Source organism: Mandrillus leucophaeus, unplaced genomic scaffold (assembly GCF_000951045.1).
Source record: "Mandrillus leucophaeus isolate KB7577 unplaced genomic scaffold, Mleu.le_1.0 Scaffold299, whole genome shotgun sequence".
NCBI classification, from domain to species: domain Eukaryota; kingdom Metazoa; phylum Chordata; class Mammalia; order Primates; family Cercopithecidae; genus Mandrillus; species Mandrillus leucophaeus.
In genome coordinates this window covers 174907-191800 of record NW_012103131.1, presented here as the reverse complement: position 1 = coordinate 191800, position 16894 = coordinate 174907, and the positions used below count along the sequence as shown (strand labels likewise).

Sequence of the window (16894 nt, the reverse complement as noted above, 5' to 3'; positions counted from 1 at the left end):
CCCATGGTTGGTTTCTTTAGGCACACATGTTGCATTTTTCCAGATGTAGAATCCAGAATTCCATCAAGCTCAGCAGTGGAGTCACTAAATGGGGAATGATCACGCTGATGTAAACACAGTTGTGGCTTGGCTGGTGTGAGTGATTGTGCCACTGAGAGGGAATGAGGGAGGATGGAAGATGTATGATGGACAGGCAGGACCCTACAATTGATTGTGAGTGATATTGGAAATGGGATTGGACACATGCATGTAGTGTGTGTGTGTAGTGGGGGCAGCCTGTACTTCTTTAATGCTCTCTCCCGTCTCCTGCCTTGCAAACCAGTTCAGCTCAGATATTGACAACGCACCCATTTGTGAGGGCTCCATGCCACCCATTGCCCTTGTAGTAGCCAGGGCACACAGAAGTCCATTCTGCTTTTATGAATTATAAAAATAATTATCTGTAACTTAATACTGTATAGGTTATAGTTTCAATGAAAGAGAGTTACCTTGTGGTATAGGGGCTGGAGGAATGATATCTGCAAAAACCAAAACCATAGAAAATCAAGAGAGAGCTTAGCATCATAAAACCATCTTATACTTAAGCACAAATGAATGAGACTATTTTTACCCTTGAGCTTTAATAAATGGTGTAGACACTTATTTCTCTTTTCTCCCTGATCTGGAATGGAGCCTCTGCCCTTCTTTCAGCTGACTCATGAGAAAATCACCAACCACACACAGTTACATGACTTGTTTTCTCTCATATGCTAGGTTCCACAATCCAAGGGCTATCCTTGGGTTGACCAGTTACTAGGAATTACAGTGACATCACTGGGCTTATGACCATACCACTAAGCCTGTAGAAATTTACCAAGTACTGAAATTCAGAAAACTGAAAACCAGAAAGCTGAGAGCCAGGGTGGAGAAAGGCAGGTTGGATAAGTGTTCCATTGGAGAAAGATGGACCTTAATGGGGAGGTCCAATGAGTGCTTAAGGTCCCTTCTTTTTCCTTTATTGTGTCCTCTTGGCTTTGATTTCTATGTGGCATACACAGTTGTCCCTCAATATCTATGGGGGATTGGTTCCAAGACTCCCCAAGGATATCAAAATCTGTGGACGCTCAAGTCTCATATAAAACAAAGGAGTATTTGCATAGAACCTATGCTCATCCTCCATTATACTTTAAATCATCTCTGGATGACTTATAATACCTAATACAATGTATTATAACACTATGCAAATAGTTGTTACATTGCATCATCCAGGGAATAAAGACACGAAAAAAGTCTGTACATGTTCAATACAGATGTAACTAAATATTTTCGATCCACAGTTGGTTGAATTCACAGATGTGAGATCATGGATACAGAAGGCCTGCTGTACATCTATATTCTATGTGTGTCCTCAATACCTTCTGCATAGCAGGTGCTGAGGGGAGGGCAGCCATGAAAGCCTGCTCATGAGAATGCTGGTAATTGTTTGGATTTTACACCAAGCGTTTAGTGGGGGAGGAATTTGAAGCAAACATGTCAGATGTACTTGAGAATTCCTTTATTCCCATTGTCTTGCTCCTTGGCCAGCACCACAGCAAGGTGCAGAGCGGTGAAAGTAATGGACACGGTCAACTTACCTGTCATTAGTCCTTTGCCAGAAGAAGTGTAGTATATCACTGGAATACATTTTTCACTAAAAGTGGCTCAGAAGCAATTTTCTTTTGTTAAAATGCTTGATATGCAATATTTATCTCAGAGTATTAAATGGCAAAAGCCTCATATTTTTGTGTCTTGGTAGGTATACAATGTTCTATCAATAAGAATTTTTTTTGATTCATGCTCACAGTGGGATACCATTTAGACATAGGTGGTTGCATTTCCCTCCATAGTTTCCTTAATCCCATGACCCATTCTCTTTTCCAGCCAGCTACGCATCTCTGCCTCAGAAAATGGATATTACAGCAGAGAGAAGACAGAAAGGCTTTCTGAGATTTGAAGCCTCAGGCTCCAAGAGGACTTGGGCCTAGAGCTGTTGATGAACTGAAAACCATCCCCTCTCCTCCTGCTGTCTTTTCCTCCTCCCAGGGCCCAGGCCAGAACAGACTCCTCACTGGGGAAGAAGAGGAAAGCCAGAGGGAATCAAAGAGAGTGTAGCTGCTTGTTAAACCCAAGAAAGCGTTCTGTGCGCTCTGCCTCCTCTCCAGAGCTCCTCTCCAGAGCAGCTACATAATCATGGGTCTCAGTGCAAAATGAAAATGTGGGGTCCTGGCCAGGAGTGGGGAAATCACTTTCCCCTTCCTACAGGTTACTGCCCCAACCCATGGCAGCTGGGCATCCCACAAGGAATGGGGGTCTCCATCTTGGGACACACTTGGGACCTGGAATGGAATGGGCAAGAGACCTCCACAGAGTGTCCTGGCAAGTGTGCCATGGTTCTGCCAGCCCAGGATAGGGACAGCTGCCATCTACCTTGTTGGGCCCTGAAATGCCACAAAATGCATCCCTGACCCCGATAGCTTCCTAGTGTCCAGGCCCCTCCTGGGGGCAGAGTGTGGCAGCAGTCACTGGGCAGAGTTAAGGAAGAGGCTGGGCAGGGCCCAGAGGCCCAGGGAGCAGAGAAGGGGGCAGCTGAGAACCCTTCCCCGGGAAGCAGGAGGCTGCAGGAGGCAAGACCCCACATGCTTCAGAATCTTGAGTTCGGGAGAAGGTCACTGCTACACATTGACTTTGAGTAGATTACCAGTAAGTCCACTCTGCTATGTTGGCTAAGCCAGGAGACCCACGGAAGAGCCGTAAATGGTTTACTTCTCGTCAGCAGTCTGCTTTTGACTCACTGGGAGACAGTTTGGCATCTGATGTATCTTTTCTTTCCTGCATACTTTCATTTTCTAACCCATGTCCCTAAGAGACAACATTTCCAGGGTCTCTCGTCTCCCTATTGACCTTCTTCTCAGCCATAGTGACTCAGTCTTTCTCCATCTTTCTCCTCCTGCCCTCCCTTGCTCTGCCACTAGAAGGCGGTTTTGGATATGAGTCCATTTGGGAAATGTGGCTTTTAGCTCCTTGCCTGAGCACTGGTTCTCCACCTTGGCTGCACATTGGAATCACATGGGGAGCTTCAGATATCACTGATGGCTGGGAGTGACCTCAGAGACTCTAAGGTGACAGGTCAGGGATGCAGCCTGGGCACCAGGAATTTCAAAAACTTTCTGAGTGATTCTAGTGTGCAGCCAGAATTGGGAACCACCAGCCTAGTCATTGTCTACCAGTGTCTAGGTCAGGAGAGAGGTTACTTTTTTTCTTTAACTTTGCCAAGATAGTGCAAATTTAGTGTTGGTTCTACCTGGGGGTGCAGGAGTCACATCTGGAGCCCAGTCCCCAGCATCTGCATGCATACAAGAAAAATTTAGATTAATCTAACTTACATTCTATGAACACAAAGAAATGGTGACTTTCTAGTGTGGGCAGTTCTCAAGCAGGCAGGTCCCATGTTACATAAGCAAAAATGAGGGCATGGTTAGACCTGGAAAAGCAGTTCCAGAAATGGGAGAGGTGCAGAGAACAGGGGCAGCCAATTGTGTGGCTCTGCTGTGTTTGTCCTCAGAATGGAGCCAGGCTCACAGCATTCTCTGTCTACCTGGCCAAAGGGACATTCATCTGTTGGGCCACTGTCCCAAAATTCCCTGGCCCCGCTCCGTGCATGGCCTTCATCCATCACTAGGATGTCTTTGGGTGAAAGATCAGAAACAAGCTATCATGGAAGGAGAGGCTACTTGAGCAGTCGACACTGGCATCCTCATGATGGCTGCAGTTGTCGTCTGACCAGCCAGAGCTGGGGCACTGGCCAAGGTAGTTCTCACTTCCTGAACACTGAGTGTTGTCTAGAAGGATGTCTCCAGAGCCTGGGCCAAAGTGGGCCTTTCCAGGAGCAGCAATGGCCCAATCACACCCGAGCTGCAGGCATACAACCTCAGCTTCATTCAGATCCCACAGGTCACCACAGACAGCGCCCCAGGAGCCCTTGTGTAGGACCTCCACATGTCCTGAGCACTGGCCAGAGCCACCCACCAGCCACAACTCTGGTCCATCTTCTAAACAGAGCAAGATTTTATTTTTGAGTTTGATAAGTTTTAGGTAGCAAGTGATTTCTAGCTTCTGTGTTTGTGGCTAAGGCAAACACAAGAGCAAAATCTTAAAGCTGAATGATTTAATCAGGCTTAAGGGCTTCAGAGTGAGACAGGAAGTGGGTCTGAATTCTTGTTCTATGGCTTCCTAGTTGTGTAAACTTTGATAGGTGACTGTCTCCCTGAGCCTCAGTTTTATCACCTGTAAAATAAGGACTCTAGCAGCATCTAGAGGGGATGCTACCAATGAGAGTGTGGTCAGCACCCAGCACGTCAGGTTTACTGCAGATCTTGACATATGGTTTTTGTGTCACAATGCCGCGTTATGGGACAGCAGGTTCCCAGCTGCCTTTTTGTATATGTCTTGGATAAGGGTAGATTTAATCCCCTGAAAGGCACCTGGACCACAAGGGTGACTGTGACTTCAGAAAACACAGTGGCAATGCTCTATCTGGACTGAAGGGCTGTGGCCAATTAGAGTTATCTGCTATCTCTGGAGGCACTGTAAGGACAGCGTCCCCTTACTGTGTCCACTGACTCTGTTACTTTGGCCTTCTTTCTGTTTCTCCAACATGCCCAACTCTTTTCTCTGCCTGTAATGCTTTTCTATGTCATTCATCACATGCCACGTCTTCAGAGATGCCATCTGTTCTCATCCAGCCCACAGTAGCACCTACTCCACTCCAGGAATCTTCTACTTTCCCACCTGGCTCCTTATTCCCAGTCTTCACCTCTGTCCTTTATCATCCTTACCCCAAAACCAGTTTGTTTATTTCCTTGTTTATTGTGTTTTGATCCTCTCTCGCTTACCCACGTCCACACTAGAGTATAAACTCCAAGAGGGCAGGGAGCTGTACTGTGCTCCCACACTTACAACTGGACCTGGTATATAATAGGACCTCTGTAACTATTGCTGAATGGCTAAATGGTGGTCTTGAGTTAATGAGTGTCTGTATTTCAAATGTTGGAGCTTACCTTGCTTCTCCAGGGCAGAGTTTCAAACATTGCTTTGAGGGTGAAATATGTAAGGAATTTCCTTACTCAGATACAAGCAAACCCCAAACCACATCCAGGGACTTACTATCTGACTTTCTGGTGGCCTAAAAGAATTACTGGGGTTTCTGCAGGGGCGGCCCCTCAACATCAGAAGTCTCACAGTTGGCAGGCAGTGTGCTTGCAGTGTGCAAATTGGACCTGGCTTTGGAATGACTGCCTGCAGGGTCATGGCTAACAGGAATCCCCAAGCCTCTCATTTGGGTGAGACTAGGTTTCAATGTATGCAAGGTGTAAAATGGGCCAGCTAGTGGAGGAGGTGGAGTCTTGTCACACGAGTGTTGCACTTCCACATTTCAGCACTCCGGACAGTTCCCAAGAAGCTGTGGATAGTAGATGCAGCCCCAAGACCCTTTATAGCAACCAGCTTTTGCCTGCAGGCAGTAGCAGCCTGGCCACTCACACACAGAATGCACATGACTGCCTCATTGTAGCTCCCATGTGGCCTCATGTTGGGAAAATCTAGCAACTATAGAGTAGAATTAATGAAGCCAAGTGTGGGGGTCTTAAAAGACTGAATCCCAGAGCTCTACTGGTAAGGGATTCTCTGAAGTTAGAAGCTGTTCTGTCTTTTAACCACCAAAAACTACTTGAAGTTTTCTACCTGACTGCCTTGCACCCTGCGGAATGGCATTGAAAAGAGCATAAAAGCCAGTGTTGGTTTTCATGGAATCACTTTGGAACACCACTGTCATGATGTGTGAGGAGGAGAAGAAGATCACAGTTTCAGGGGCACAGAACTTCCCCATGGAGAGTGAGGCAATCCTGGGACCATTGAAGATTTCAACGGAGTCATAGGGACATCCAGGGATATCTTCCAGCCTGGGTTGAATAGACATGGAGGGGTAGTGGCAGATTAGAAACTTCCTAGAATTTAATGCTAAAAAAGTGTGACAATCATAGAGATTAACTATTTGGATTATATTTAAATTGCACACTGAAATGTAAAATATTAATTAATTTTTTTCAGATGACCTATCACAACTCTGTTTTCTTTGGCTAAGGAATGTGTGGGGCTTTCAGCTACAATATTGTAGCAGAATTTTTAAAATTATAATGGTTTTGGCCAATCATAACCTACCTAGGAAATACTATTTTACTATTAGGAAATACTAGTTTACACTGCAACTAAATTCATAACAGTCAGATCACCCCAATGATCAGCATGTAACAGACATCACAGCCAGATTTTTCCTACTTCTGTATTTCAGAATAATTGCCATACTCGAATTCTTGGGTAGGAAAAAACTTGATTTCAAAATAAAAGTGGTGACAGGATACAGAAGAATATTTGTAGTATGGCAATTATTCAGGAGGAAGGTAAGGGGAAGCAATTTTGAAGGAGCAGACAATGGATAACATAATAGAATTTGGAGGTGTGGGTTAAAGGTCCTTACCTCATTGTGGCTAATTATGTCCCTAGGGTTTTAGTCAACAAATGTAACATGTCCTGAGGCATTTTTGGCTTAGTGCACGGTGGTGGTATAGTCATTATGGAACACAATTCATTGCATGCCTGGAGCTAATGATCATGGAATTCCACAGTCTTGCTGTGTTTGTAACATGATGTGTGTCATGCACAAGAAGAAGGGCTTCATGCAGACTCTTTTACAGACCCACATATTGGTGAACAGATGGGGCACTGACATCAGACAGATCTAGATGGGCTGGCCTTGGGCAAATTAATTATCCTCTCTGAGTCTCAGGCTCCTTATCTCTAATGGAGATGACAAAGACATCTATCTTTGGACTGTGTAATCCTGGAATATGACAAAGCATACAAAGTCTGGGCCAGCATCAAAATGTCAGCTGTTATTTTATGTCATAGAGATAAAAATGTCAGTGACTTTGTAATATTTATTCTCTTTATGTCAGAGATAAGGCAGTGACACCAATGTCTCCTCTTACTTTGCAGAACATTTGGAAGATGCAGGTCCCAAAGCTGGAGTGGTTGGCTAATGTGTGTATGAAAATTCTCTTACTGTTTAAAATTTGGATTCAAATAAGAAAGTCTCAGAGGACAAATACTGATACCCAGTGTACAATAAGGGCAAAGCTGTTGAGGATTTTTGTGATATTTTTAGAAAAAAAAAAGAAACACTATCAAAATATGTTAATAAACCACTTATTGGATTTTTCAACTTAGAAGTAACTCATTGGATAGTGCCACAGAGTTAACCCAAAATTTGACTTGGAAAGACTATAGAATGTTGGGTTCTTCTGCTTTCACTCTTAAATGTTTCCACTAAAAGAAATACCTTTAATATGATTTCACAAATCAATATTCTTATTTACATAGAACGTTCTCTTTAAAAGTTTTCTTACTTCAAACCTAGAATTATGAGTTCTATGCGAAATTTTGTATCCACGTGGATCTCCCAAACACACTGGATGTCTGTTGGGTAGTTTTCTGGATACTGTGGACTAGAAAATAAGCCAGAGAGACTAGAAGTGACCCCTCCACAAGAGTTACTTCCTCCTGAAACAACAGGAAAAATGGTGTCAGAATGTGTTCATTTGGCATCACTGTGTACTCCTAATAAAGACCAGCTTACACTCAGTGGTCTGGTGGAATGAGGCGCCATTGGCCTGGGTGGGCATGCACAAGCGATCTGAGCAGACATTTAGCTTAAATGTTTCTTGGGAAGGAGAGTCTATTCAATCTAATTCTGATGAAGCAAAAAGCATCAATGTGTGAAAGTTCCCTGCTTTTCCCTCTCTCTCAGCACCTGATAAAGAAAATGTCCAATTTGTCCTTTCTGCTTACAGTTTTCTCCCCCTCTCTAAAGTAGGGGTTTTGCTTGCTGGGGAGGGACAGAGTAATAAGAGACCAGAAGGAGAGATGAAGAAATAGAGGCCACATGTGCTTGGGAAAGGGGAGAGTTTGGGGAGGTTTGGGGAGCAAGAGGTTCTAGAACAACTTTGGGTTCTGATGAATCGTAGGTAACGGGAAAGGGACACTGATCTGTTAGGGGATGTTATGACCAGCACCTTCTTTAAGTACTCTTCCTCACTTTTGCTCGGTAGATTATGTTTCCTTTAACTCAGATATTTAGTCTGAGACTGGAACTTGCAGGATTTTGGATTTATAAGGGTTAAACAAGATAACAGTGAAATCTAATAGTTTGATGTACGTTGTCATATTAGCATAGACAGATACACACACATCCATGTATGTATTTAAAACAGGATTTCACACAAAGAAGCAGAAAACCTTGAATCATCAAAGTATTTTAGAGGAAATGTGAAAGTACAATATTCTTTATTGACCTTGTCCCTAAACTATGAAGATGCTTAACTTTTCTACTTTCTCTTCCCCTTGGCCAACTTGTGATCCTCCCAGAATCCCACAGATTCCTGTCTTTCCTGAGATGGATGGCAGGAAGCGATGATGCTCCTAGTCATCTGGTAGTTTTATCACTGACTGCATTTGTAAGCTACAATAATGAGGCCAGGCGGGCTGACACTGAAACCTCTGGGAGTTTGACCTTCTGAAGTCTCTACATGTGGCAGGGGATAATGGACTGGTGCCTTCTACAGGACTGTACCCAAACAGGGCAGGCTGAGTATGGACCAGATGTCTGACCTGGGCAGATATACATCCCGCTTCCCAGCCTGATCCTCTTGTTGTAAAGTCACTATTTTTCACAGAGTATATTACACAGAATGGCAGCAGAGAAGCAGACCCCTTGCCCACACTGTGCCAGGCTCCATTGTGAAATGTCCTGGGCACACTGCCCAGCATTTGCCATGATAGTTCTCTTGACATGGAATGACTATTTCAATTTAAAATAAATGACTACCTTTGATGTGATCCTGAGAAGCTGTAGAAGAACCTGAAAGGGAAAAAAAGGCAGATAATGATGACATCCAGATGAAAATATGTAGTCTTATTTACAAATCAGTGAAATGTAAAGGGTTTCCTTAGAAACATCAATATACTTAGTGCAAACTGAGGAGAGTTTGCACTGAAAGTGCTGAGTGAATGTTTCCTGTGGTTCTGTGGCAGGTAAGAGAAGGCCACAAATTCTCAGACATGCCTCCTGTCACAGGTGGGGTCTAAGTTCCCTCCCTTGAACTTGGGTGGGTTCTGTGACTGCTTTGATGAACAGAATATGGCAGGAATGGCTCTGCACGTTAAGAGACTGGTGGCTTCCACCTCCCATCTCTGGGAAAACTGACTTGCTCATGTAGCCCTGGGCCACCTTACAAGAAGTCTGAGTGTGACCAGGTGTGGTGGCTTACGCCTGTAATCCCTGCACTTTGGGAGGCCAAGGCGGGTAGATCACCTGAGGTCAGGAGTACGAAGACAAGCCTGGCCAACATGGTGAAACTCCCTCTGTACTAAAAATACAAAAATTAGCCAGGCATGGTGGCGGGCGCCTATAATCCCAGCTACTCTGGAGGCTGAGGCATGAGAATTGTTTGAACCCGGGGGATGGAGGTTGCAGTGAGCTGAGATTGCGCCACTTCACTCCAGCCTGGGCAAAAGAGCGAAACTCCATTAAAAAAAAAAAAAAAAAAAAAAAAAAGTCTGAGTGTGCATGGTCTCTCAGCAGGGTAATCAGACTTCTTGTAACCTGAGACCACCTAAAAAGGAAGAGGGCTGTGGCTGAGCCTGTCCTTCCAGCCGACCCCACCAAGGCACCAACCGTATGAGTGAAGCTGTCTTGAATTCTCTAGACTAGTCATCAGATGAACTCCACTGAGCAACCTTGCTCAATGCTCTGTGGAGCAGAAGGGTCTCCCAGCTGAGCCCTGCTTGAATTCCTGATCCTCAAAGACATGGCATACATCTAAATGGTGGTTGCTTTAAATTGCTAAGTTTTGGGGAGCAATAGAAAACCAGAATGGCTCCTTTCACTCAATCTCATTTTTCTCATTTCCCTGCCATCCATAAAATGAGAAAACTACAGATCAGTCTTCATTGGAATATCCACTGCCCTTGACCCTAACCATGACCCTTTAACTTTAGACAGTCCCTCCCTTCTCACTCGTGGTCCCAATAGGTAAATCTGGCCTTCCCCCAAGAACACCAGGACACATCGAGGTCTTCTCCAGGCAAGTTCCCAAGAGAGATGCTTCTGCCAATGGCTGGTGGCTTGTCTTTGTTTACTGAGGCTGTGTAGGGGACAGCCAGGTTCATTCAAAGGGCAAGAGATGGCTTTGTAAATTCCAGTCCTGCCACTTTCTAACCAAGTTATCTTCAGCAGGTTTTTGATCTCCCTGATCCTCAACTGTGAAATCACCTTTCAATCACCTTCAGCATCATTTCAGAATTCGCAGTGCATGTGGTTGGTCTGTTTTTTTCTAATATTTGGTTTTAATTACAGATGAATATTAGCCAATAATTCAATTATAAGATCTTTGAAAAGAGGCAAAAGTCATAAGATCCCTAAGAGCATGTACTTTGGGGCCAGACTGATCAGTGTCAAAATTTGGGTCATTAACTTGTTGAGTGATCCTGAGAAAGTTACTTAACCTTTCTGTGTCTCAATTTTCTCTTCTGTAAAATATAATAGATAATGCCTTTTTGCAGGATTGTCCTGATGATTAGCAATGATCTGAGCAAAACGTCTCCCCATGTTTACTGTAGTTTCCCCTGGTCTTTCTGTAGCTGAGCCAATGAATGGGTAAATGAGATTGATGGCCAAGAGCATCGACAGGTTGGGTTCAGATACCCTGGCTAGCCCTGGGTACCTCGCTAATGTTCTCTGTCTCAGGTTATCTGGAAAATACGAATAATCCAAGAACTCGCCTCAAGGGGCTATTGTGGGGATTGCAAGAGTTATATAAGTGAAGGGCTCAGAACAGTGCCTGGTTCTTAGCACTTATAGGTATTTGCTGCTATTATTATTATTATTATTATTATTACTGAATTAGAAAACAATATGGACATACCTGGTGGTGTGGGTGGAGGTAGGTCTTCGGTATCTGAATGCATAAAGAAAGGTAACAAGTTAATCTATTTTGGGGTGACAAGGTATAGAAACCCAGAGTACCAGAACTACCCCTTGGGTAACTTCAACCCTCCTCTGTCAGGGTCCTTGGCCTAGGAGGCTGGGGAATAGCAGCTGGGTCAACTATGCCCCTTGGCAGCCAGGGCTCTTGCCCTTGGCCCTTCTTATGCAGAATCCCTGGACTACTTGTTGAGATGCATATTCCAGAGCCCCTTTTCTACTTAGTCATAATATCTGGGGGCAGGACCCTAGAATCTACATTGTAGTGCCCAGGTGGTGCTCATGCCAAATAATTAGAGACCTCTCCCCTGCAACCAGAGCTGCCCATGGCGTCCAAAGGAGATGCTTGAGAAACAGGTAGACACATGGATGGATGGATGGATGGATGGATGGATGGATGGATGGATGGATGGATGGATGGTTGGTTGGATGAAAATGCCACCCAGGATGCAGAGTTTCAAAATGTCACAATTGCAGCATCAGAAATCACTGGCTGAGAAGGGAGAGGATACCTGAGCAGATGACACTGGCATCCTCATGGTGGCCACAGTTGTGCTCTGACCAGCCCAAGTGGGCACACTGGCCCAGGTTGTGCTCTACCCCAGAGCACTGGAGATTGTCCAAGAAGATGTCTCCTGAGCCTGGGCCAAAGTGGGCCTCGCCAGGGCCAGAAACAGCCTGCCCACACCCCAGCTGCCGGCACACAACCTCGGCTTCGTTGAGGTCCCACAGGTCGTCGCACACGGTGCCCCAGGCACCCTGGTGGAGAATCTCCACGCGCCCCGAGCACCGGCTTGAGCCGTCCACCAGCCGCAGCTCCGGCCGGTCTTCTGCAGACAAAGACACAGCATGTGAGTTCCCAAAAGACCTGACCTGGGTCCACCAGTGCCAGCTCAGAGACGGTTAGGGAGGAACATTCCCCAGTCTTAAGCCTTGGGGCTTGTTCCTTAGATTTCTCACGTGTTCCTGAGTTGCAGGTTGTGAGGTCTTCAGTCAATTTAATTTCATTTTAAGTACTCATTGATTGTCTTTTATGTTAGGGACTGATGATACAGCTCTAAACCAGAGATGTGATTTCTGTCCTCAGGGAGCCCAGAGTCTATTTATTAGTCAAATGCAGGCACTGCTACAGTGCACCATTGCACACTGTGATAAATGGGCCAAAGAGGGGAAAAACAGGATGCTATGAAGGGAACAACAGAGAGTAAGGGCCTGGAGGACACCTCTTTAAAAAGTGAGAAGGAGCTAGTCAGGGGAAGAGCTGGGAAAGTGGCCTGAACCAGAGGAATATCATATGCAAAAAGGCCATGCATCTCCAAAAAATATAGACTTACACACACACATATCATCATCATCACACGTAAAAAATCAAAAGTATTTTTAAATAAGACTTTCTAATAGAATCTCAGTGGTGTGAAAATCCTTGCAGTTTAGATAAAGAGTGAACTTAGAACTGAAAAAACAAATAGCTTAAGGACAAAATCAAGAACATCTGATATTTAACTCCCAACAACAAAAGATGTGACTGACCTGTACTGTTAGCGAGTGATTCTTCAGCATCTGTTTATAGAGAGAATAAGAATGTCACTATTTTTTGGAAACCTTGACCTTAACAATGGAAGATAAAGCTTTTAGTTCCATCATTATATGTGTTTATTAATCTGATGTGGGAAAAATTGGTCCTTTTAAAAAACATAGTACTGGGAGAAGCAGATTCATCTGTAGATAATGAAAGTAAGTTTCTCTCTGGTTGTTGGTTTGTACCAAGTTATGTAAAAATGGCCAGATGCAAAGGTACATTTGGAATGATCTGACTTAAACCATCAACTCTGTAGCAGGTGAGTTTCACTTTGGGCATATTTGGGGGGACTTCAGATTTAGACAGTCATCCTCTGGAAGATTGAGACGTGGGAATAACATCTACCCAGGAGACTGTCACGAGGATACACGTCACTCATGATAAGACGTCACAAAGTAAAGAGGCAAATGAATGTACCAACACGTAAGACAATGTTTTTAAGTATGCACCTCAAATTAAAGGTCATGGTTAGCAGGTACTGACATGCAATTGAGCTGCTTTTCACATGGGCAACTCTATGCAGCAAGCCCTCCTACTTTGAGTTCTGATTCCTGATTTTTTCAAGTCACATCAGGTATTACAGCTGTCAGTTTACCAAAAGGCATCTCATTATTAGAAACGATTATTAATAGACAATCCAGAGGTGGCTAACTTACTCATAGCTAACTGTTTATACACAAGAAAATCCAGAATATATTTTTAAAATTGTCACAAGCCAATTGAAATAAGTCAGGTTAGTGCACAGATTTCTTTGGTGTTGTGATTGAGTGAGGACATGGCAGTAAGAATTACCAATATGCTTAAGAGAGAGCTTGAGTGTTGCTCACATACAGTCTGTGTGTCAGCATAGGCTCTGGAAGCCAGACTCAAGTGTTCCTGGCTCTGCAGTCCCCCCTAGCCTTGCTACTGAGGGCCGCCTCTTTCAATGAGCTCCTTATTCCCAGCATTAAAAAATTCTCATAATTAAACATGTGATTTGCATATTTCAGTAAAGCACACGTATTACTACCAAATTAGAAAATTAGGTTTTATACTGGAGGCTATCAGAAAAAACCACATCTATTTAACCAAGTTAGAAAAGCTACAGCAAAAATAGAATGCTAAATGTTTGAGGATCCTGTTTTTGTTCCAGGCTGACTCTGAACACTAGCAGGGAAGTTTTGAAGCACTCTGGGACTGGCAGTGCCCATATTAGAGGGGAGAAGGTACCTGAGCAGATGACACTGGCATCCTCGTGGTGGCCACAGTTGTGCTCTGACCAGCCCGAGTGGGCGCACTGGCCCAGGTAGCGCTCCACACCAGCGCACTGGAGGTTGTCCAGGAAGATGTCTCCTGAGCCGGGGCCAAAGTGGGCCTTTCCAAGGGCAGACACGGCTCGACCACACCCAAGCTGCCGGCACACAACCTCAGCTTCGTTCAGGTCCCACAGGTCGTCACACACGGTGCCCCAGGAGCCCTGGTGGAGAAGTTCTACGCGTCCTGAGCACCGGCCAGAGCCACCCACCAGACGTAGCTCCGGCCAATCCCCTGCAGAGAGAGATCCGCTAACTGTTGTCCTCTGGGGGCAACACCCTTCCCATGAGTGTTGAGCTCCCCACCCCATGCTACTTCTACTAGTGGAAAACCTTGTACTTGGTCAACTATTCAACCTCTTAGTTGGAAGTTGCAAAGCCATTAGGATTGTCTGTAGCACTAGAAGTCCACTAATTGAGTATCTATTTTTCCAGAGGTATGTGCCCATTTGTTTTGGCTAAGTGCAGAAAAACAAATAATTTGCACAGTGATTTGTGATTTTACAAAGTGTGTGGTGCATGTGTGTGTGTTCACCTCCATCTTTATAATAACTCAGGAAGGTAAAGAAGAGTATTGGTGTACCAATTTTATCTATGAGGAAACTGAAAGTTGGAGAAGCAAAGTGGTTCACCCTCGGTCCCACATCTGGTAAGCAGCAGATGTAAAGTCAGATCTCCTGGTTCCAAAGTTCACGATTTTTTCTCTGCTATTCTATCTCACTGCCTCTGCAATGGCTCTGACACTCCACTTACTTTGCTAAAGTCTATTGGTGATGCGGATGGGGAGCTAACTGTGATCAGTACTGGTCATAAGGTGGAAAGACAGAACCCCACTAGAAAGTACTTGTAAGCTGCTCAGGCTTTGATGACCCTGAAAGGTACCAAAAAATGAACTTCACTCATCTTGGGATGCTAGAGCGAAAAGACCCCAAATGTTTTGAATGGCTCTAAAAGTTTGGGCAGAGTCAAGTGTCCCGTTTGCAAATAGATGAACTATTTGCAGTCGGTCCAGTTTCTGTGCATAAGCAGATACAGGTGCAGATACAAATGCAGGTGCTGAGAGGAAAGGACACACTCAGTAAATGAATGAATACATTTCAGGGCTTACCTGCTCTTGCTGTTACTGTTGTGGGTGTTGCTATCGGGATGGCTGTGGATATAAGAAGACTCCCATGATTAAGAAGGGATGACTTAGGCAAGTCAAGAAGGCAGCATTCTGAGATCAGTCTTCAGTAAATGCCAAGATTCTGGCTGATTCTTTTTCCCTGCAATCTTCATAACATGTGACCTCCCAAATCAAACTCTGTTTTCATGTGGGTCTTTATGTTTCTCACGTGTGTGAGGTCCAACAAAAATAATATTCTCTTTTTCTGCTCAGTTACCATAAATATAACAATATTTAAATTGTGCTATTCTATGCAAAAATGCAAACAGTCACAATCAGTGTCCTTCTGGGGAAAATAGCTGTTTCTTCTGCTTGCTTCTGCCTTACTAACTTTCCCTAAAAGTGGAGTATCTGATTAGGTGAGTCATTGGCTTTGATAAAAACAAAAAAGGAGATCAAATAAAAAATTATCAATATACAGAGACTCAATCATTGATAGGCATAACTTGGTTCCAGTGTAAATGGGCATCATATTTATGCAAAAACTGTGCAGACAGAATCTCTCATCTACAGAAGATTTATACAGGGAATTTGGAATCATCTACGAGAGACAGAGCAAATAATGAGAGTAAAAGCACTGGGAGAGGGGACACAAGAAGAAATCAGGGAGTACAATTTGAGTAATAGCATGAATGCGACTCACTGATTAGATGTGGAGTCTGCGACACTGCCTCTGCAAATACAAGGAAATACATCGTCAATAGTCGTTTAACGCGGATTATGGTGATTTGTCATGATCTACTTTGGTACATAGAGCATCTCCTTTGTGTTTTATAGCATGTTCCCAAAGCTTGCTCAGTGAGTCACCCTGGCACTTGGTAAAATACAGGAGACTGTTTTGAACAATGTCTTGGAAAAAGTGGATACTAGTTATTTGCAGTTTCATGAGCTCTGCCCGTTTTCTCTTAGTGGTGAATAATGCAGGACCTCAGATAATTACTGAAACTCCTAAGTCTCAGTTTCCTAATCTGTAAAAGGGGAAGAATCATGGGTCTGTGTGAGGATAGCATATGTGAAGTGCTTAAAATGCTGCCTGGCATATAATAGGGATTCAGTAAGTGTTAGCTGTTATTTTGAGCATTTTGATCACTGTTGTTGTTATTATTGCCTAACCCTGAGTACCCTGCACTTCAACAGGCAGCCTTGGCTTGGTCCATCTGCCTTCTTGCTTTCTTGCCACCCACTTTATATATCCTATCTCTAGGCCATACTGTTCCCTCACCTGATGTGCTGTGTCGCTTTCTCTAACTATAGCCTAACCAGCTTTACAGGCCGTTTCCCCTCAGTGTTTCCTTAATACTTATAACCTATATTGCACTCTCTCTCTTTCCTAATGTCTTTTGCAGAGTTGCATGCATATGTCAATTTAGTATATTCTGGTATATTTATCTGTCCTATTGTTTGCCTTCTTCTAGTGTTTCTATCTGTCCTTTTGTTTGCCTTCTTCTAGTGTTTCTATTTGTCCTCTATGCACACCCCATGTATTTGCCTTAAACTTCCTCTTGGTTGTACTTGAGCCTCTCTCAGGCTAGGACTACAGTTTCTTCTGCAGGTCCTAAAACACCTACCTAGTACTAGATTCAGAGTAACTTCAGAAATGACTTTCTAATTGACTGACTGTGATGAGATGTTTAGGTAAAATGAAAAAGCTAACGATAAAGCAGCCCATTATCAAACATTTATGATGTGCCATCACTTTGCAAAGTGTTTTACTTACCTAATTGCATGCAAACCTCACAATAAAC

The 16894-nt window shown here is 44.0% G+C and overlaps 1 protein-coding gene across 1 annotated transcript in view; it reads right to left on the bottom strand.

Moving 5' to 3' along the window:
- The window catches only part of LOC105544155 (deleted in malignant brain tumors 1 protein-like), a gene marked incomplete at its 5' end in the record, with an annotated part of 221962 nt that overhangs the window by 34857 nt on the left and 170211 nt on the right, over positions 1-16894 (bottom strand). Inside the window, 7 exon segments of the mRNA XM_011986445.1 lie at positions 489-518; positions 3750-4067; positions 5758-5975; positions 7479-7632; positions 8957-8989; positions 11626-11981; positions 13862-14219. Coding sequence (XP_011841835.1) covers positions 489-518; positions 3750-4067; positions 5758-5975; positions 7479-7632; positions 8957-8989; positions 11626-11981; positions 13862-14219 — 1467 coding nt within the window.